General features: G+C 52.9%; 1 protein-coding gene across 2 annotated transcripts in view; it reads right to left on the bottom strand.

Annotated features, from left to right (window-relative positions):
* PEBP4 (phosphatidylethanolamine binding protein 4) overlaps positions 1 to 16,419 on the bottom strand; it is a 235,862-nt gene that overhangs the window by 187,192 nt on the left and 32,251 nt on the right. The window contains exons 1-3 of one of the 2 annotated variants that reach the window (XM_057724905.1): positions 12,527 to 12,571; positions 12,307 to 12,443; positions 7,222 to 7,348 (exon numbers count right to left, since the gene is read on the bottom strand). In XM_057724905.1, the coding sequence (XP_057580888.1) occupies positions 7,222 to 7,348; positions 12,307 to 12,437 (258 nt within the window). In that variant the 5' untranslated portion in view covers positions 12,438 to 12,443; positions 12,527 to 12,571. Of the gene's footprint in view, positions 1 to 7,221; positions 7,349 to 12,306; positions 12,444 to 12,526; positions 12,572 to 16,419 lie in introns of those variants that run through there. The other variant, XM_057724906.1, reaches the window with a different exon arrangement.

The following is a 16,419-nucleotide window of genomic DNA, read 5'->3' as shown; positions in this document are numbered from 1 at the left end:
CAAGTCCGCCCGTGTTAACAAACAATTCAGGACACTATGACTCATTTAAAACTCCCCACCGTCTTTCTCTGGACTCCTCTTTAAGCCGCCTCTCCCTCTCCAGCGAGAGCAGGCAACAAGTCGCTGCAGCATTCAAAATTCATGTGTTTGTCCCTCTAAATGGCTCCGACCAAGGTTAGGCAGTGATGAGAAAATCCAAGAAGCCTCTGCTCACACTCCCAGCAGACCCCGGGGACAGGTTCCCAAGTGCGCGGCAAGCCTCCCCACCCCCCAACACACACACTGGCTCAATGACCTTTTCTTCTTTAAACCAGGATGCAAACCTACTGAACTTGCCTTTCAGGCTCCATCTGCCCCCTTGGTGGAGCAGCCCACACAGTTTTTTCAAAGAAACATTATTTGATCTGAAAAACATCTGGAACCCATTTCCCCAGCACTTGACTGGACGCTCTCAGCCACCATCAGATGCTCAGTTACGGAACAAACACCCTTTTTGCCTGTGCCCCGAAGAACATCCCTGTGGACTGGGAATAGGCGGCTTTATTGAAAGGTCTGACCAGCGGTTCTGTAAACCCCGGAGCAGAGGGTATAACGACAGGAAAGGTGGTGGGGGATAAAGAGGACTGGAAATGAAGATCAAGGCCAAGAAGCTCCCTAAACGAAGGTGCCCGGGAGCAAAACATCAGCCACACAAGCGCTTTTGAGGTCATCCTCTTAACAGTGGTAGCAACTTCCGTTCGCACCATTACGAGACGCCCTTCGTGGGCAGAGTCGGGACTTGTTTTTGTGTGTGTCCCTGGCTCCTGTGACAGTGTCTGGCAGAGGGGTGGGATCTGCTCCAGGGAATGGAGGCGTGCATGACACCCCGAATCTGGACATCAGGGGCTGTTCTCCAGGAGTTGGGGTAAATTTGAGAGGCAACATTTCGAAGATGAAAGAGCAGTGAACTGGAAGGTGGGAAACCTGCCGTCTAAGGCTGGTTCTTCCACACCCCCAGCTTTGGTGAGCGTAACCTTGACCTTGGGCAGCATCCCTCATCCTGCAGTTGTGGGGATAATCCCTACTTTGCCTAGCTCTCAATGCTGCTAGGAGGATTGTGTGAAATCCTGCATGGGAAGTTTCTCTATGGCCTTGAAACCTGACTGCAGAGGTTAGAAACGGAGGGGCCCCCATAACAGATGGCTGAGTGGCCTGGGCTGGGGTGGGACACAGCTGGGTGACTTCAGCAGCCTTTGACCGAGGACGAAGGGTAAAATGACATGTGAGCAGGCTCTCTTCCATGCATGAGTCCTTGCCTGGGTGCTGGGTGGCTCTGCTCACCTGCCTTCCCAGGCCTGGCTCCACCTGTCGGTCCCCCTCTCTGTTACCACTTCACTGGCTCCTTCCAGAGCCTCCAGAAGCCCAAACCCTTCTCCTGTGCCTTTTACCCTTCAGACTACAGAGCAGTCTCTTATCATATGACAACCTACACCATTTATTACGCTCCTATCACACGCCAGGCACTGGGTTACAGGTACACCTCATTAATTCTTCCCTAAAGCATCACTGGTATATTGGTGAACCCCTGCCGGTAAACTCCTTACCCTGTCCTGACTTGACCTTCTCCCCAGGCCCACTGTCCTGAAACTCCTTTCCCCTTACTCAAGAGCAGCGCCAGGGAATTGGGCAAATCCGACAGCTCTTCCCCAGCCTGGCCCTGCAGCAACCTCCCCTGTGTCTGTCTGACCTGACCTCTATAGGCTGGCCACTGCTGGCCGTTCTGTACCCTCCCCCTGAGGAGCCCCGCTACCTTGAAGATTTCACCCCCAACCCCAGGATGCCAAGGACCCAAAGCTAGGCCTCCAGCCCTGCCTTCTCTTCCCAGCATCGGACTGTCAATCCACGTATGGGGTGCACACGGGGGGCCTCAAGTTCAGTGACGCAAAGCTGTCGCCACTGCCTGTGGTCCCTGTAGATCCTGGCCTTCTCCTGTGTCCCTTGCTTAGTGACAGCAACAGTATTAGGGACAGTGCCCAATCACACCCTTCATCCTGATATCAACTGTACCTCCCCTTCACTCTCAAAAACATCTTGTTTCAGAGGATGTATTACATGCTCAGCCTAACCCTTAGCCGCCCGCCTGCTTGTCACAGAAACCGGAGGGTCGTACTGACTCTCTCCTCCCCTGCAATCCCCGTTCCTCCACAGTCACCAAGCCCTGTGGATTCGACCTCCTTTACATTCTCAAGCCCATGCCTAGTCCATGCCATCCCCCTTCTGCTTCAGCAGGTGCTCTCCCTGCCTCCAGCCTCCCTTTTCTTCCATCCTCCCACCCGCACCTCAGTGACCTGCCTGAGGGACCTTCCTGAATTGCTAATCTGATCACGTCCACCAGCCCAAACGTCAAATGGTGAACCCCTCCCCAGCCTGCCTTCATGATAAAATTCAGACTCCACAGCAGAGCCCACGAAGCAGCATCTGTGGCCCCTCAGAGTGTGGCCCTGCCCCCTCCAGAGCCTCATCCCTCACCTGGCCATCCCGTCTCCCCTGTCCATCCCCTGCCTAGTCACCGGCATGGTTCGGCTCGGGGTCACCTCCTCCTGGAGGCCTCCCCTGGCCCCGACTCAGCTTGACTGTCCTCCCCAGCCCTCGTGGTACCTGAGGTTCCTCTCCTGAAGCACTGACACCGTATCACTGCTATCTGTCCACCTGTCTGTCTCCCCACCTTAGACTGGGAGCTCCGTGACAGTACTCTTTATCTTTGAATTTCCAGCACTAACAGGGTGCCTGTGTGTTCAATATTTGTTAAGTGAATCGTTTCATGTCCCCAGCACCAAACTGTGCGCTGGCTGCTGTCCCAGGAGCAAATGCACCTAGCTGCCCCCTGCACGTACGCGTGCCCCCTCTTGGCATCTTTCCCTGAACGAGCCTGGTGGACTCGCCCCACCCATCAGGGGCTGCTCTGAGCAGAGCTACCTGGGTGTTGGCAGCCCCATGTCCTGCACGGCTAATCACTTCGTGACGGCAGCAGCTCCCAATTTTCTGCTCTGTATGTAAAAAGAAAGATGAGAGGTGGGCTGGGGACCCCTGAGGTCTCTTTCAGCGAGGAGAGTCTGTGACTCTGCCCCATGCGTGTGTCTCCAGATCTCCAGGCCTTTATAAAATTTGTGCTGAGACTTGTGTCTCTACCTTGGGTCAACGAGGGCAAGGAGGTGGTCCCCAAACGGCAGCTGCGCAGATGCTGCAGGTCCAGGGTGATGTGGGGATGTGCCTGCCCAGCCCAGGAGGAGGACACCCAGGGTCACCAGCTTTCCAGGGAGGAGAAATAGGGCTGAGCTGAGCCTGACTGGAAAGCCAAGGGACCACAGGAAGGATGGCTGTGGTCTGTGTTCCTTCCCTCTAATGCAATGCACGTTCCCCACTTAATGGCAATTTCTTCCCTTCAAAAGGATTCCAGCTGGTTAAATTCAAGGTGAAGAATAAGCCCCAGTCAAGAAGCTTCTCAGGGGCCTTTCAGTCTTCACTGGCTTGAGAAGGGATATGTTTTAAGATGTTTGCCTCTTAATGTTTGTCACAGCGCCAGGGGAGGAAAGCTTCTTACTTCAACACCTCTCTCAACTCTCAGTGGCTGCTGGCACCGGGACCATCCACATTGTGCTGCACTACTTTGCCTTCTTGGGAACCCACCTGACTTCCTCTTCTCTCCCTGCTTTCTCCTACCCACCCCGAGCCCCACCCACCCTGGTACAGGAGAGACTAGTGCTGGCCCAGAGTCCTTCAGAGGGCCCAGGACCCTGGCTGCTTAAAGCACAAACCACTGAGCTCATGCACCTCAGAGCTCAGGCTCCAGGAGGTGTCCGTCCACCTGCCATTCATGCATTCCTTCCTTCATCCATTCAGCCACCTGGCCACCCAGTCAGCCAAGATGGGGTCTGCAATGCTGGCAGGGGCTGAGGGTGGTTCAGAGAAATACAACACATCGTCTTGCTCTCCTAGAGCTTATAAACTGGTTGATGCTATGGGAAATGTGACTAAGCAACCACAATACAAGACAGAGGCAAGTAAACACTGGGTTTGCAGGGTAGGGGACATTAAAAAAAAAATTCAGAACAAGAAGGGATTCGCCAGGGATAGGGGTAGAACCCAGAGGGAGGCAGGCAGGGAAGGCTTCTTGGAGGAGGACGCATCTTGGTAGGAGCAGGGTGTCCCAGAGTACAGGGTCCAAGTCTAGGGAAGTGGCCTGAGCAATGGTGTGCAGGCAGGAAGACCTCTGCTGGGCACAGAGGCACTGTCCCCTGCTCACTGCACCCCTCCTTCCAGGGCTTCGGGGCTTGCTTGGTGGTGGGGGGGGGGGGGGCGGGACTCCCTGGGTGTGTCCACTGGCAGCTGCTTCTTTGGTGGCATTGCTTTAATTCCCCTTAAAGCAAGGCACTGTCCCCACTTAACCAGTCACCAATCTCTTGCCTTTTTCCATCAGGCCCTGGCCCACAGGAAATGCCTTCATCTTCTCCTCTGTCACTAAGGGCTCGGGCTCCCCCCCACCCCCACTTCTGAGGGACCCAGCACCTTCTCTTGTTTTTCACTACCCAACATCCTTTCCCCCTTCTGATAACCTGAACCTTGATTCTTCTTTGGGGGAACCATCCTCTTCTGCTCTCAGCCCTTCTAGATTAAGTGGGGCTGCCAGCATCACTATTTGGGTCAGGGATGGATATGTGATCCAAACAGGACAAATCTTGGAACTTTTAATGGTTGGATGGGGTCAATCTATTCCCACTGGGTTAATAAACTACTAAAACATAACTCTGAAGCTGATAAGATCACCTTTGGCACCACAAAGAAAGAGTCTATTTACACAGAAAAACCAGCATAGAAAAAAGTAGAGAAAAGGGACAGATAGATTCCTGGTGACATTGTTTGAGCACCTGGATCCAGCCATGCCTGAAGTATTCCCTAGAGTTTTCAGTCTGTGAATCAGTAATGCCTTCCCTCTTTTTTGGCATAAGCCAGTTTGAGTTCACTTTTGTCACTTGCTATTAACAGTCTTGACTAAAGAAATACTTAACTTGATGAGTACGTTAAATGAAACGATGTATGAACAGTCTCCAACATAAAGTAAGTACCACACGATAAATGGTAGCTTTTGATACTCTAGCTGAACCTGCTTTCTCAAAGGGCACATTTCCGTAAACTTCAGTTCTACAGCAGTAGAACAGTACTTTTTTTTTTCTTTCCACCACTTTGACCAAACCATCCTTTGTAAAATCTCTGCCCTCCCTGGATTTCTTAATCACAGGTCTGCATCCTTCTTAAATCTCCAGGTTTTCCTGCCTGCCCCATCTCTGGGCTGAGACAGGATGGGAGATTTCAGGATCTGGAGGGGGTGATATCTTCTCTGCGTTTTGTGCCTATACGCTAGGACAATAAATACCAACTAGACCAAATCAAACACAAAAGCTTCCCAAACTTGCTTCAAACTTGTTCCTCCCAAGGGCACCAGGTACTCAGGAAAGTCTACACTGCCATCTAGTGGACATATGTAGCAATGTCACAGGGAGTGGAGCTCTTGGCTTAGACTCCCTCTTGGGACAGTCACTGGTCTGTGAAAGTATTTGGTCCAAACTCCTCACTCCTTAAGGACAAGTGAATTAAGGGTGAAGTCGAGAGTCCTGTCCCATAGTGGCAGCACTATTCTCTTCCCTAGAGGACTAGGCTCCTGCCCTGCTCCTGTCCTGAGTTACAATCAGAGAGGCTTAGGTTTCCTCCGCTTCTCCCTCCTGTCCATGGGCGTGATCCAGGCCAAGGGTTTCCAGGGGGGAGGGCTGATGTGTGCGCGTGCACGTGCATGCGTGTGCGTGTGTGCCAGGCCTGGGAGGGTTGAGGGAGAGGACACCCAGAAGGCCTCCTCTTGCTTAGCCTTCCAGAGGAAAGGACGTTTGTCATGGCTGCAAACGCAATAGCCTGTCACAGCTCCCTGTTCTCAGCCTCATAAATCGTGAGACATATCACCACCTATTTGTTCCCTGCTAGTGAAAGTCAGTTAAAGAAAGAAAAATCTCAGGAATTCCCTGGCCATCCAGTGGTTAGGACGCGGCACTCTCAGTGCCGGGGCCCTGTGTTCGGTCCCTGGTCAGGGAATTAAGATCCCGCAAGTCCTGCAACGGAACCAAAAGAAAGAAAAGAAGAGATCTCCGCCTCTGCCTCTGGGAGTAGTCTGTGCAGCCCCCCTACCCTAGAACCTGTTATCTTGTCATAGCTGTGCTGTCAGACCCCAGGCTGGACTGACAGGGGAGGAGCCCTCTGTGGACTCTCCTGGTCATGTTGCACAGAGGGGACCAGAAGGCTGGCTGCGGCGTGTTTGTGGTCACATCCTGACCATGACCCTGGGTCTCCACCCATTCGTGGCCCAGGTCCTGGACACCTCACAGTCCTTGTGCCTAGGTTGACACTGGCACCTCCTACCAAAACACACAGACAAAGCAAGGGCCACCCTCCACCCTTGACAACTTGGGGGCTCAGCCTGGAGTTGAGGAAGAAAGAAACGGCGACCAGGACGCTGGGGCAGCTTCCCCAGCAGCTGCAGCCCCATTTCCCACTCCCAGTGCCCTTCCTCAGGCTTACCACATCCCCAAACCAAGGGAAGCTTCCAGAACAAGATGGTACCAATCATTTCCCAGCAAAAGGAATGGTTATTCCCAAATCCTAAAATGTTTCTGTTTTTTATTTCAGGCAACTCAAGGTAAACTTCTGAGCATGTCTTATACTGCGATGCGTGAGAGTCAAGGGCACTGACCTCTGCTTGCTTAGCCTATGTGAGAAGCACCGCCCGTTACGAACCAGGTCCTCCCCATCCAGGTCACTCTGAAAGCCCAGCCCCTCTGCACCTAGAGAAACAACTCCCCACAAGGCCCTCTCTCTTTCTTTTCTCTGCCGACTCCAAAGCACACCCTGGCTGGTCCCCATGTTGACTGAGGAGCCGGGCTCAGGGGCTCGGGGAGGGAGGGGCCCGGGCGGAGTGGCCCCTGAGCCTCACCAAAGCTCCCAGCCTGCGGCCCTCCCACCCCAACCTCCTCCAAGGCAGCGGAGCTGCTCTAAAGAAGGCACGTGCTTGTGGGAACAGCCATCTGGGACCACTGAACCCAACCCAGCTGGCTCTGCACGAGGTTTCATGCCACCCAGATGAGCACACAGAGGGAACCTGAGACCCATGACCCTCCCGTCCAGCCAGGCTGGCTCACTCACGTCCAAGGCCGCAGGGAACTTGACGATGGGCTCGGTCCAGGAGGTGATCTTCTGTCTGAAGTTGTTGCATTCAGGAACAACCATGCAGCCCAGGTTCCCCAACTCTGGGTAGAATACCTTAAGGCCCCTACAGAGAGAGACAGGGGGTCGGCCCACGTCAGGATCTTACGGGAGCCCAGGCTGCGTAAGGCTGCAGTCTGACCCATGTAGCCTAAGAGGTACTTGACCACTTGTGCCTCAGTTTCTCCACCTGTAAAATGGGGACACTAACAGTACTTATTTGTAGGGTTGATAAGAGGAGTAAAATAGTGACTGATGTTTACAACAGAGCCCGGCAGGTTGTCAGTGGTCAGAAAGTACTCGTTACTGTCAGTGTTTACTTCACAAAAAAAAAAAAAAAAAAATCCATAGGCAAACCTGGTCAGTGTCTTTAAAGTAGCACTGGGTGTATAAGAACAATATTTTCACGTTGCCTTTCTGTAATGTTCTTACTATATAAAGAAAGGTTTAGCAAGTTAGCGCGGGCTTCTTCATGGGCACAGAATTCTCTGTCCCCTAAATAATCAAGACCCTCTCCATGTCTGCAAATCCCACCAGTAGTTAAATAACTCACTTCTTTGGGTGACGCACTGCCCCTACCCTAGGCTCTCAACCTGCCATTCATTTTGCTTTCAAAATGCAAATATCTCTCGGGGCGAGGGTGGGTAAAACATCTCGTCGCTAAGTCTGCGGTGTGCATCCAGTTATCTACTTTCTCCCTGAGAAGCTCTGAACTGCACGAGTGCCCTGAGAACCTGGCTTATCGGGCAGACTGATCCACACCTTCAGCAGGGTTAGACTTAAGGGCTCACTTGTATTTGAAACTCAGGGATGGAAGCTAGGCTTTCAAATAGATACAGAAAAAAAATTCCCTGTGCCTACTTTTTTTTTTTGCTTGCCCTTCCTCCCTGTCCTTCTGTCACTTTTTATCACCAAGGCCTGGGGTCTCTGTAGGGTTCATTTGGTTAAGACGTTTCACTCAGCCTTTCCAAAAGCCCAGAGTGGCAGACCTGCTCCACAGTGGCCAGTAGTTACCCAGAGCCGGCCACGTTTCCTGCTGGGGGTGATGCCTGAAGGGGACTCCTGAGAATGTCATTGGGGGAATAGATCTGGAGGGGGAGCTCCTGAGGTCTGGACCTGGGAGAAGTACAGGGATCACTTCCCACTGAGGAGCCCCATATTCCCTCTCCCACCACCCTACCCCCTTTCAGTGGCTCCTAAGGTCCTGCCTTGGGCAAAGGTAGCTTAAGCTTGCAGACCCAGCAGACACAGGACGCCCTCCTCAGGCTGGCACCCTCAAGGCCACATCTCAGGCTCCTTAAAGCAGGACTATTCATTGAAGCCAGTTTAACTCCTTGTAAGTTTACAGTATTGCCTTTCCAATGGCATAGTTTTAATAGCTTTTGAAGAAGTTTTAGAGGATGGGTTTTCATTTCTCATCACGGCAGCATTTTAAGGACTTTTTAGTTTGTTCCTGCCACAACTCCCTGCCACTGCAGCTATCGAGATTCGAGGCTGAGACAGGGGACCCTCTAATGGCAGAGAGATGGAGGTTCAGCCCATAGCCCAGAACTGGGAGGGGCAAGAGGTAGGGAGGAGGGAAACTGAGGACCAGAGGGCCTTCCCCAGGGAACAAAAGTGCCTCCTCTTTTATCTGAGTAAAATTGCTGCAAATGTTAAAATAGTTAAGCAAAATCATCAAGTTGACATTTGTGAGTGGGCCTAAAGCCCCAGAGAGTGCCCCGATAGGGTACATGGCCGGGGATCAGGAATTAGGTCCCATTATACCCACCCAGGGATGGAAACCAGCATGTTACCTGCAAGTCACATCCTTCAGATGAGACTGCAGCCCCAGCCAACAGCTGGACTGCAGCCTCCCGAGAGCCTGGGCCAGAGATGCCCAGCTGGGCCATGCCCAGAGAAACCAAGGCGATAAATGTGTACTGCTGCTAGGTCTGGGGTACTTTGCTGTATGGAAATAGAGAAGGGCTACAGAGGCTTGTCTGCACTTCCCTGGATGTCACTTGTCTCCACTTCCCTGTGACTGGATGGTCACGGAAGTTCCTTCAGCATTGTAAGAACCAGATCAGAGAAAAACAGTTCCCCAGGAATGAAAAAGGCTCCACATCCCAGCTGCCCAAAAGTGAGGGAGACAAAAAGGTCCATGGAGGGAAGGCAGCCTTCACAGTGGTGCTTGGGGGCTCGGGGGCACCCCACCCTCTGCTGCATGGTTCTCAGTGTGGTCCTGTAGGTCTGTCTCCAATGGACAGAACAAAGCCCTCAAGAAGGAATTGAAGGATGGGAGGTGGACGCCCAGAGGAGAAAGAGCAGCGGGTGAAGGCAGGGGCAGGGGGGCGGGCGGGGATGACATCTGTCTCCAAACATCTGAAGGACCCTCCAGAGGAAGAGAAACGAGACTTATTCTACACACTGCCTGGGGCAAAACTAGGCAGAATGGGGTGAAGTGAAAGAAAAGCAGCCCCTGTCTTGACATAAAGGTGTTCCCTCTGCCGGGGAGGAGCTTTTCAGCACAGAAGAGAGGGCTTTGGGAGGCAGGTCCTGGTCCGGGAGAGTCCACTGGGGCCACTGGTGCAGAGGCAGCAGGGAGAGGGGTGTTGAATAGATTCACCCATTGGGTCCAGGTTGGATGACTATGGTTCCTTCACTTCTGAGACTGAGCCTAGGGTTCTGACTTTCAGTGGTTTTGTCAGTCTAGTCTGGCCTCATGAGCGGGTAAGGTATTATTTTGGAAGAGCCTTTCTCTTAATGTTTCCCCAGTGCTTGTCACAGCACAAAAATCTCCTCCCTTATAGATTAATACCTTTAGGTATTGAGTCCCAACTTCAAGAATTCCCTATTAGACTCTAACTAACAATACCCATGAGAGGAGGTGCTTCTCTGGAGGAGCCTCTTGGCGAGGTCAGAAGCCTGAGCTGAGCAGGGCTCTTGGGGAGGGGGCTCCAGTGTAGGAGGTACTGATCTCTCCTCTGGGGTCTGATATGTCCTTGATGTGTTCTCATTCAGTGATGATTTTTTACAAACAAAAGCTTCCCCTGAGCAATGATGATTTACAATCAAAAGCCACTGTCCTAGCATGAAAGCTTAGTGTTGTAAGTTCACGTTTCCCAAACTGGGAATCTGCTGGGGTCTTCTAATGAGTCCTGAGAATGACTCCTGCAATGCACTGAAAAATCGTATGTTGAAATCCCAGCCCCCAGTGCGATGGAATTAGGAAGTGGGGCCTTTGGGAGGTGCTTAGATCATGAGGGTGGAACCCTCATGAATGGGATTAGCACCCTTATAAAATGAGTCTCCAGAGAGCTCTCTCACAGCAAGATGACGGCCGTCTATGAGTCAGGAAGCAGGTTCTTACCAGACACAGAATCTTCTCAACCTCCAGAATGTTGGGAAATAATTTTTTGTTCTTTACAAGTCCCCTAGTCTGTGGCATTGTGTTACAGCAGCCCAAAGGGACTAAGACAGCTCCCCTTTACTTGAGATGCTCTGGGCCCTGGACGAGGGCCAGCAGCTGAAGGCGGGTGGGCAGAGAGCACGCGTGTAGTCAGACGAGGGGGGCTGAGTCCTGGCTCTGCCGCCTGTGAGATGTGTGAGTGCCATGGGCAGGTCCTTTAATCTCTGGGGATTCCTCGTCTGCACAGTGGGGATGAGGACACCTACCTGGTGGGTTCATGTTAACAATGAAATAAGATTGAAAATCACCAGCAGAACTGCTGGCAGGTACCAGGTGCCCCAGAGCTCCCGCATGTGCCACAGTACACAGGCCACCAGGGCGCCAGTGTGTGGATATCCTCAGGGCTGAGCCTGGGGCGCCTGGGGTGCAAGCTGGTCTCCTCCCATGATCACACACATGTGATCATGTTCTACGTGTTCCACAGTGAACATCGGAAGCACAGAAGCGCTCTCTACGGGGCTGTGATCACGGCCTGGCCTGGCCTCGCCCTGGCCCCGCTGTCCTCCCCAGCTTGTGGGGTTTGGCTTGCCCGCCAGAGGGAAAGGCCTGCCCGCCCCCGGGAAGGTCCTGCTTAGCAGAGCACCCAGGACATCGGCACCCACATGGCAGGGGCAGCCGTTCCCTCCTGCCCCACACAAAACTTCACCCAGGACTGTTTCACCAGAGTTACAAAATGTGCCGACAGGAACAAAATCTGTGGGGTTTTTTTCGGGGGGGTGGAGTGGGTGGAGGAATTCAACTACCTAACTTTTTAAGGGAAAACATATCTATCTTTCTAAAAGTAATGTTTATAGGGATTGAAATGTACTCAAGGAGATGGAGTGAGACGTGGGAGTCCTTGCTCCCGCTCTCACATCCAACCGCCTCAGTGGGATGCCAGGGTCCTCAGCCACCAGACTGGCAGAGGGTGTTGGCCGCAACATGGGCTGGACAGCCCTCAGGATGGCCTGTAAGTCCAGGACAATGAAGACTGGCTTTTCTGATCCACAGTGGGTGAGGAGAGAGTTGAACTCTGACGCAGACGGGGAGAAGCTTGTGCCCTTGGAAGGGACAAAGCCAACTTCTGAAGCCCAGCCTCTTCTTTGGACAACATCCAATGGCCACACTCCTGCCTGTCCTGACACTCCCGGGGCCTTGTCAGGGAAAAGCAAACAACCACTTCTCACACAGGGAGAAGCCCGTCCCACACCCTCTGTCAAATGCCACGTCTCTTTAAAACGCCACTTTGCTGGGGGGAAGGGAGCACTCCAGGCTGTAGGGAGGAATGGTCTCTCTCAGGGTCCCGGCAGGGAGGGTGAGGCCCACCCCACAGGGACCCTCAGGTTTGGAGGCCCCAGGGGAAGCCAACCAGATGTGTGTGCCCTCCTGATCGTAGGGGGACTGCCCTCTGGACGGCACGGGCCTGTCTCGAAGTCCTTTCCGGGATGTCGTCCCCTGCTGAGGTGATCCCAGAGCGGACTCATGTTCTGCCTGTCCGCAGAGGCTGCCTCGGGAGGGAGTGGCCCTTGGTTCCCAGAGCCCCCCTCCCTCTGCCCTCTGGGGTGGGGTGGGGTGGAGGTGCCGCCCAGCCTTACTTGCAGAAGACAGCGTCGTTCTCAGGCAGGGCCTCGTACACGCACAGGTTGTTCTCCTCCTCCTCTCCCGTGACCACCATCGCGAGGCCCAGGAGCAGGGCTGCCGTGGCCAGCCTCATAGTCCAGCCCATGGGCACCTGGAACGGAAGGAGCCCTTGGTGCTGCGGGCCCTCTGCAGGGGCGCCCTTCCCACCCCGCAGCCTCCTCCCCCGGGGCCCACCTAGCAGGACAGAGCCCTGGGCTCTGCAGGGAGAAAGGCGGGCGCAGCCTGGGCTCTGGCAGCTAATCTGCCACCTGGACACAAGTACCTTGGGCGGCCCTGGGCCTCCTCCCAGCTGGACTCAATTTACAGTCCTGGCCGAGGCCCCTCCTCCGTCAGGGTCCGCTGCCAGGACGCAGAGCAGGCTGCAGAGCAGGCGCGCTTCTGTAAGCCTCTTGCATGGCCCTCCCCGTCCTGCATGCCGCCCCCACCCCCCACCCTCCAAGTTGCCCCGCGTGCGCTCCGTTGGCTGAGGGCCAGCCTGCTCCTCTGGCTTTAGGCAAACCCTGGGAGCCTGGTCACCCCAGGCTTCGGGTTCTGGGGGTGCTCGCGAGGTGCCTGACCTTGCTGGGTGTTTTAGGAGCAGGAGCGAGGCTGGGCCGTGCCCCTTGCACGGTTCTGCTTCTCACGCCCACAGCTCCTCTGCCACCTGTCTGGACAGCCTTGGGGCTGTCGGATGGTGGCCGTAGTTGGACGTGGTGACCCTGTAGGACGTATAGGAGGGGCTGCTGCAGGAGGGGTAGGGCTGCCCGGCCCTGAGGCCAGCTCCGCAGGGCCAGCTGAGGACAGACGGGCAAGTCCGGCTATACCTTGCAGCGATGCTGAACTCAGCACTTTCCCAAAATAATAGTCCCTGGAGAAGAAAGCCAGAGAGCTGCTCGGGAAGGGGCCGCGTGCACAGCACAGCACTGTACTGGGAGGAGGGGGGGCCTCAGAGCTGAGCCGCACTGAAAAGCTTGGCTGGTACCCGACTGCAGGAGGCTCGAGGGTGTGAGGCTCTGATTGGATCCACAGCGGGTGGGGGTGGGAGGACGGGGGGGGGGGGGATCAAAGGCCGTTCTCCCACCTTGGGGTGAATGGGTGGGGGGTAGGGGGGACTAAGGACTCCTGGGTTCTGCTCTGAGCTTCGCCACAGGACTGGAGGGCCCCATGCCTCTCTAGGACACACAGCTTCCCCCCTTCAAAAACAAGTAAAATGATCCCATCGCGCCTGTGCCTGGCTAAGGAAGATGAGCTGGTAGCTCTACAGTCTATGCAACTAGATCTGTAGAGAAACCATTTTCAGCTGAGCTTCCTTTCTGGTTGAATTCCTGCTTCCAGGATGCCAACTTCCAGCGAAAAGCCCTTCCTCGAGGCTACAAACTGAACACATTTCTTCCATAATCAGACTCCCTGAAGTATGACTAGGGCTCCCCGACAGATCCTTCCCAAGATCTCCCTACTGGAGAGTGTCTCCTAGCAGCTCCCCCACAACATGGTTGTGAGAATAAAATGAAATGAATTATGTAAGGCACTTAGTAAGATGCCTGGCACGTAGGGAATGCTCAATAATTAATGGATATTGTAAATATTCTTCCACAGATCCATCCATCCCTTCATTCACTTCTTCGCAATCCATCTCACCCACAGATATGAGCACCTCTTATGTGCCGGGCCCTGTGCTGGTCCCCGGGTATAGGCTGAGCATGGTCCTTGTCCTCATGGAGCTCACAGGGCAGCCCGAGCCAGAGGATGATGGCGCCAGAATGGTCATCCAAGGCCAAGAGACTCCTGTCTTCCAAGTGGCAGCCACTAGAGAAGCCAGAACTTTCATGGGTGCCAACAGCCCTTAGCCCCAGTGACGAATGGCTGTCTGGAGGTGGGGGTGAGTCCACGGTGCACGATTGCTCCCGTGGAGCCGCTCACATCAGCAATTCCTCCTTACTCAGTGAGTGCCAGGCTTTCAGCACTGAATTCTCATGATGATGATTTCCTGAGGTAGGTCCTATCATGATCCCATTTTACAGCGGGAGAGACTGAGGCACAGAGAGGTTAGCTAACCTGGACTTGGGTCACGTGGGTAGTAGGTGACCAACCTGGGATTGGAACCCTCACTGTCTGACTCCAGACTCCATGCTCCTTAACCACTCTGCTCTACTGCTCCCTCTTGCGGCTCCGCTGTGCCCCTACGTGCCGTCCCTCTGTGCCCTTCGTTCTTGGAATAAAGCCCGGAATCTTCCAGGTATCCCACAATGCCCTGCAAGATCCGGCTCTTCTTGACTCTCTAGCCACGTCTCTCTACTCTCCTCCTGTCCCTCAAAGTCCTTTCTAGCCGAGGGCTTTCCTATGCTCCGCCCCCACTTCGCACTCCCTCTTGGGGGACTCGGAAGTGTGGTTTCTTCAGAGAAACTTGCTCTGACTCCGGAGACTCCATTAGATTCCCATCATATAGAATCAGAGCAATTTACTCCTTTTCTTATTGTTCTTATATGTTTGTAAATTTATTTTGTAGTTATTTCTTAGTGATTTGCTTATAGTCTCCCCACCCCCGAGCCTGCAGGCTTCTCCCAGGCAGTACCTCGTCGGTGTCTAGCTTTCCAAGCGCCGTCCCTGGTGGGTCTAGATGCGAGGGAAATTCTTGTTTGAATGCCTGACAAACTTGCCACTTCTGTTTGTGATCGTCCTTATTTTCACTCAATAGCTCCTAACTCTCTATAAATATCAGTAGGAAACTAACCACTCAGGTTGGCCTCAGGCCCTGGATCCCTTTTGTTTATTTATCTAACTTTCTCTGGCTTGTTTTTGTACAGAGAGATCTGACAGAATGCAGTGGTTCTTGGTGTTTTTGAATCTGATCCTTTCTTTGGGGATTCACAGGACTTGGCTTTGAACTCAGAGTCCAAGATCCGAGAGCCACGTTCAAGCCTGGGGAGCACAGCTCCCCATTTCCATCACCAGCTTGTTTTGCTCAATTGCTTCACTCTGGAGGCACCATCTCCAGACCCCTGCGTGTCCACCCCTGAAGCTGCCTTCTCTTCCTTCAGGCGCCTGGGCTGAGACCACCTCCCAACGTCATCAATCAGGCCAAACCTATTGGCTTCCTGAGATGTCCTGGTCCTTCCAAACACCTGGATCTACTTGTCCAGTGCTCCTGGAATGCTTTACCCCCCTCCCATCCCTCCAGGCCTCCTGTACCTGACACCCCCTATCAATGCCGAAGTGTCAGCTCCATTCTCTACCCAGACACAGACTCTCATGCTCTCCCTCTCTCCTCGGCCTTTCCACTATGCCTTCTGGTCCTGTACTACAATGACCAAATTTCCCCTCATTCTTTTCTTTCATTCCTCATAAAAAAAAATTGAAATTTAATTCACATACCTTAAAATCCACTCCTTTGACGTGTACAATTCGGTGGGTTTTAGTAGAAAAAATCACTGAAGGATGTGCAACCATCATCACTATCTAATTCCAGAACATTTTTATCACCCCCAAAGAAGCCCAAAGGACTCATTAGCAGTTACTCCCCATTCCTTCCTCCCCACAGAACCTGGGAACCAATAATCTTTCTGTCTTTGTAGATGTGCTTATTCTGGATCTTTCATATAGGTGGAATTATACTATATGTGTACTTTTGTGACCTCCTTCTTTCACTTAGTGTTTTTAAGGTCTGTCATGTTGTATCGTGTATCAGTACTTCATTCCTTTTTATGGCTGAATAATGTACCATTGTATGGATATACCACATTTTGTTTATCCACTTAGTTGATGGACATTTGGGTTGTTTCCACTTTTGGGCTATTATGAATAACGCTTTTTAAAAACATTTGTGTACATTTTGCTTTGTTTGTGAACATGTATTTTCAATTCTCTTGGATTATGCCTGGGAGTAGAATTGTCGATACAATAATTCCATGTTTAATAGTTTGAGGAACTGCCAGTCTATTTTCCAAAGTGGCTGTTACATTTTACATTCCTACCAGAAATGAGAGTTCTAATTTCTCCACATCCTCACTAACACTTGCTGTTTCTTTTTTATTATAGTCAGCCTAGTGAGCATGAAGTGGTATCTTACGTGGTTTTGATTTTCATTTTAA

The sequence above is a fragment of the Hippopotamus amphibius genome, chromosome 2 (assembly GCF_030028045.1).
Source record: "Hippopotamus amphibius kiboko isolate mHipAmp2 chromosome 2, mHipAmp2.hap2, whole genome shotgun sequence".
Lineage (NCBI taxonomy): Eukaryota > Metazoa > Chordata > Mammalia > Artiodactyla > Hippopotamidae > Hippopotamus > Hippopotamus amphibius.
This window is presented reverse-complemented; position numbering and strand designations above follow the sequence as displayed.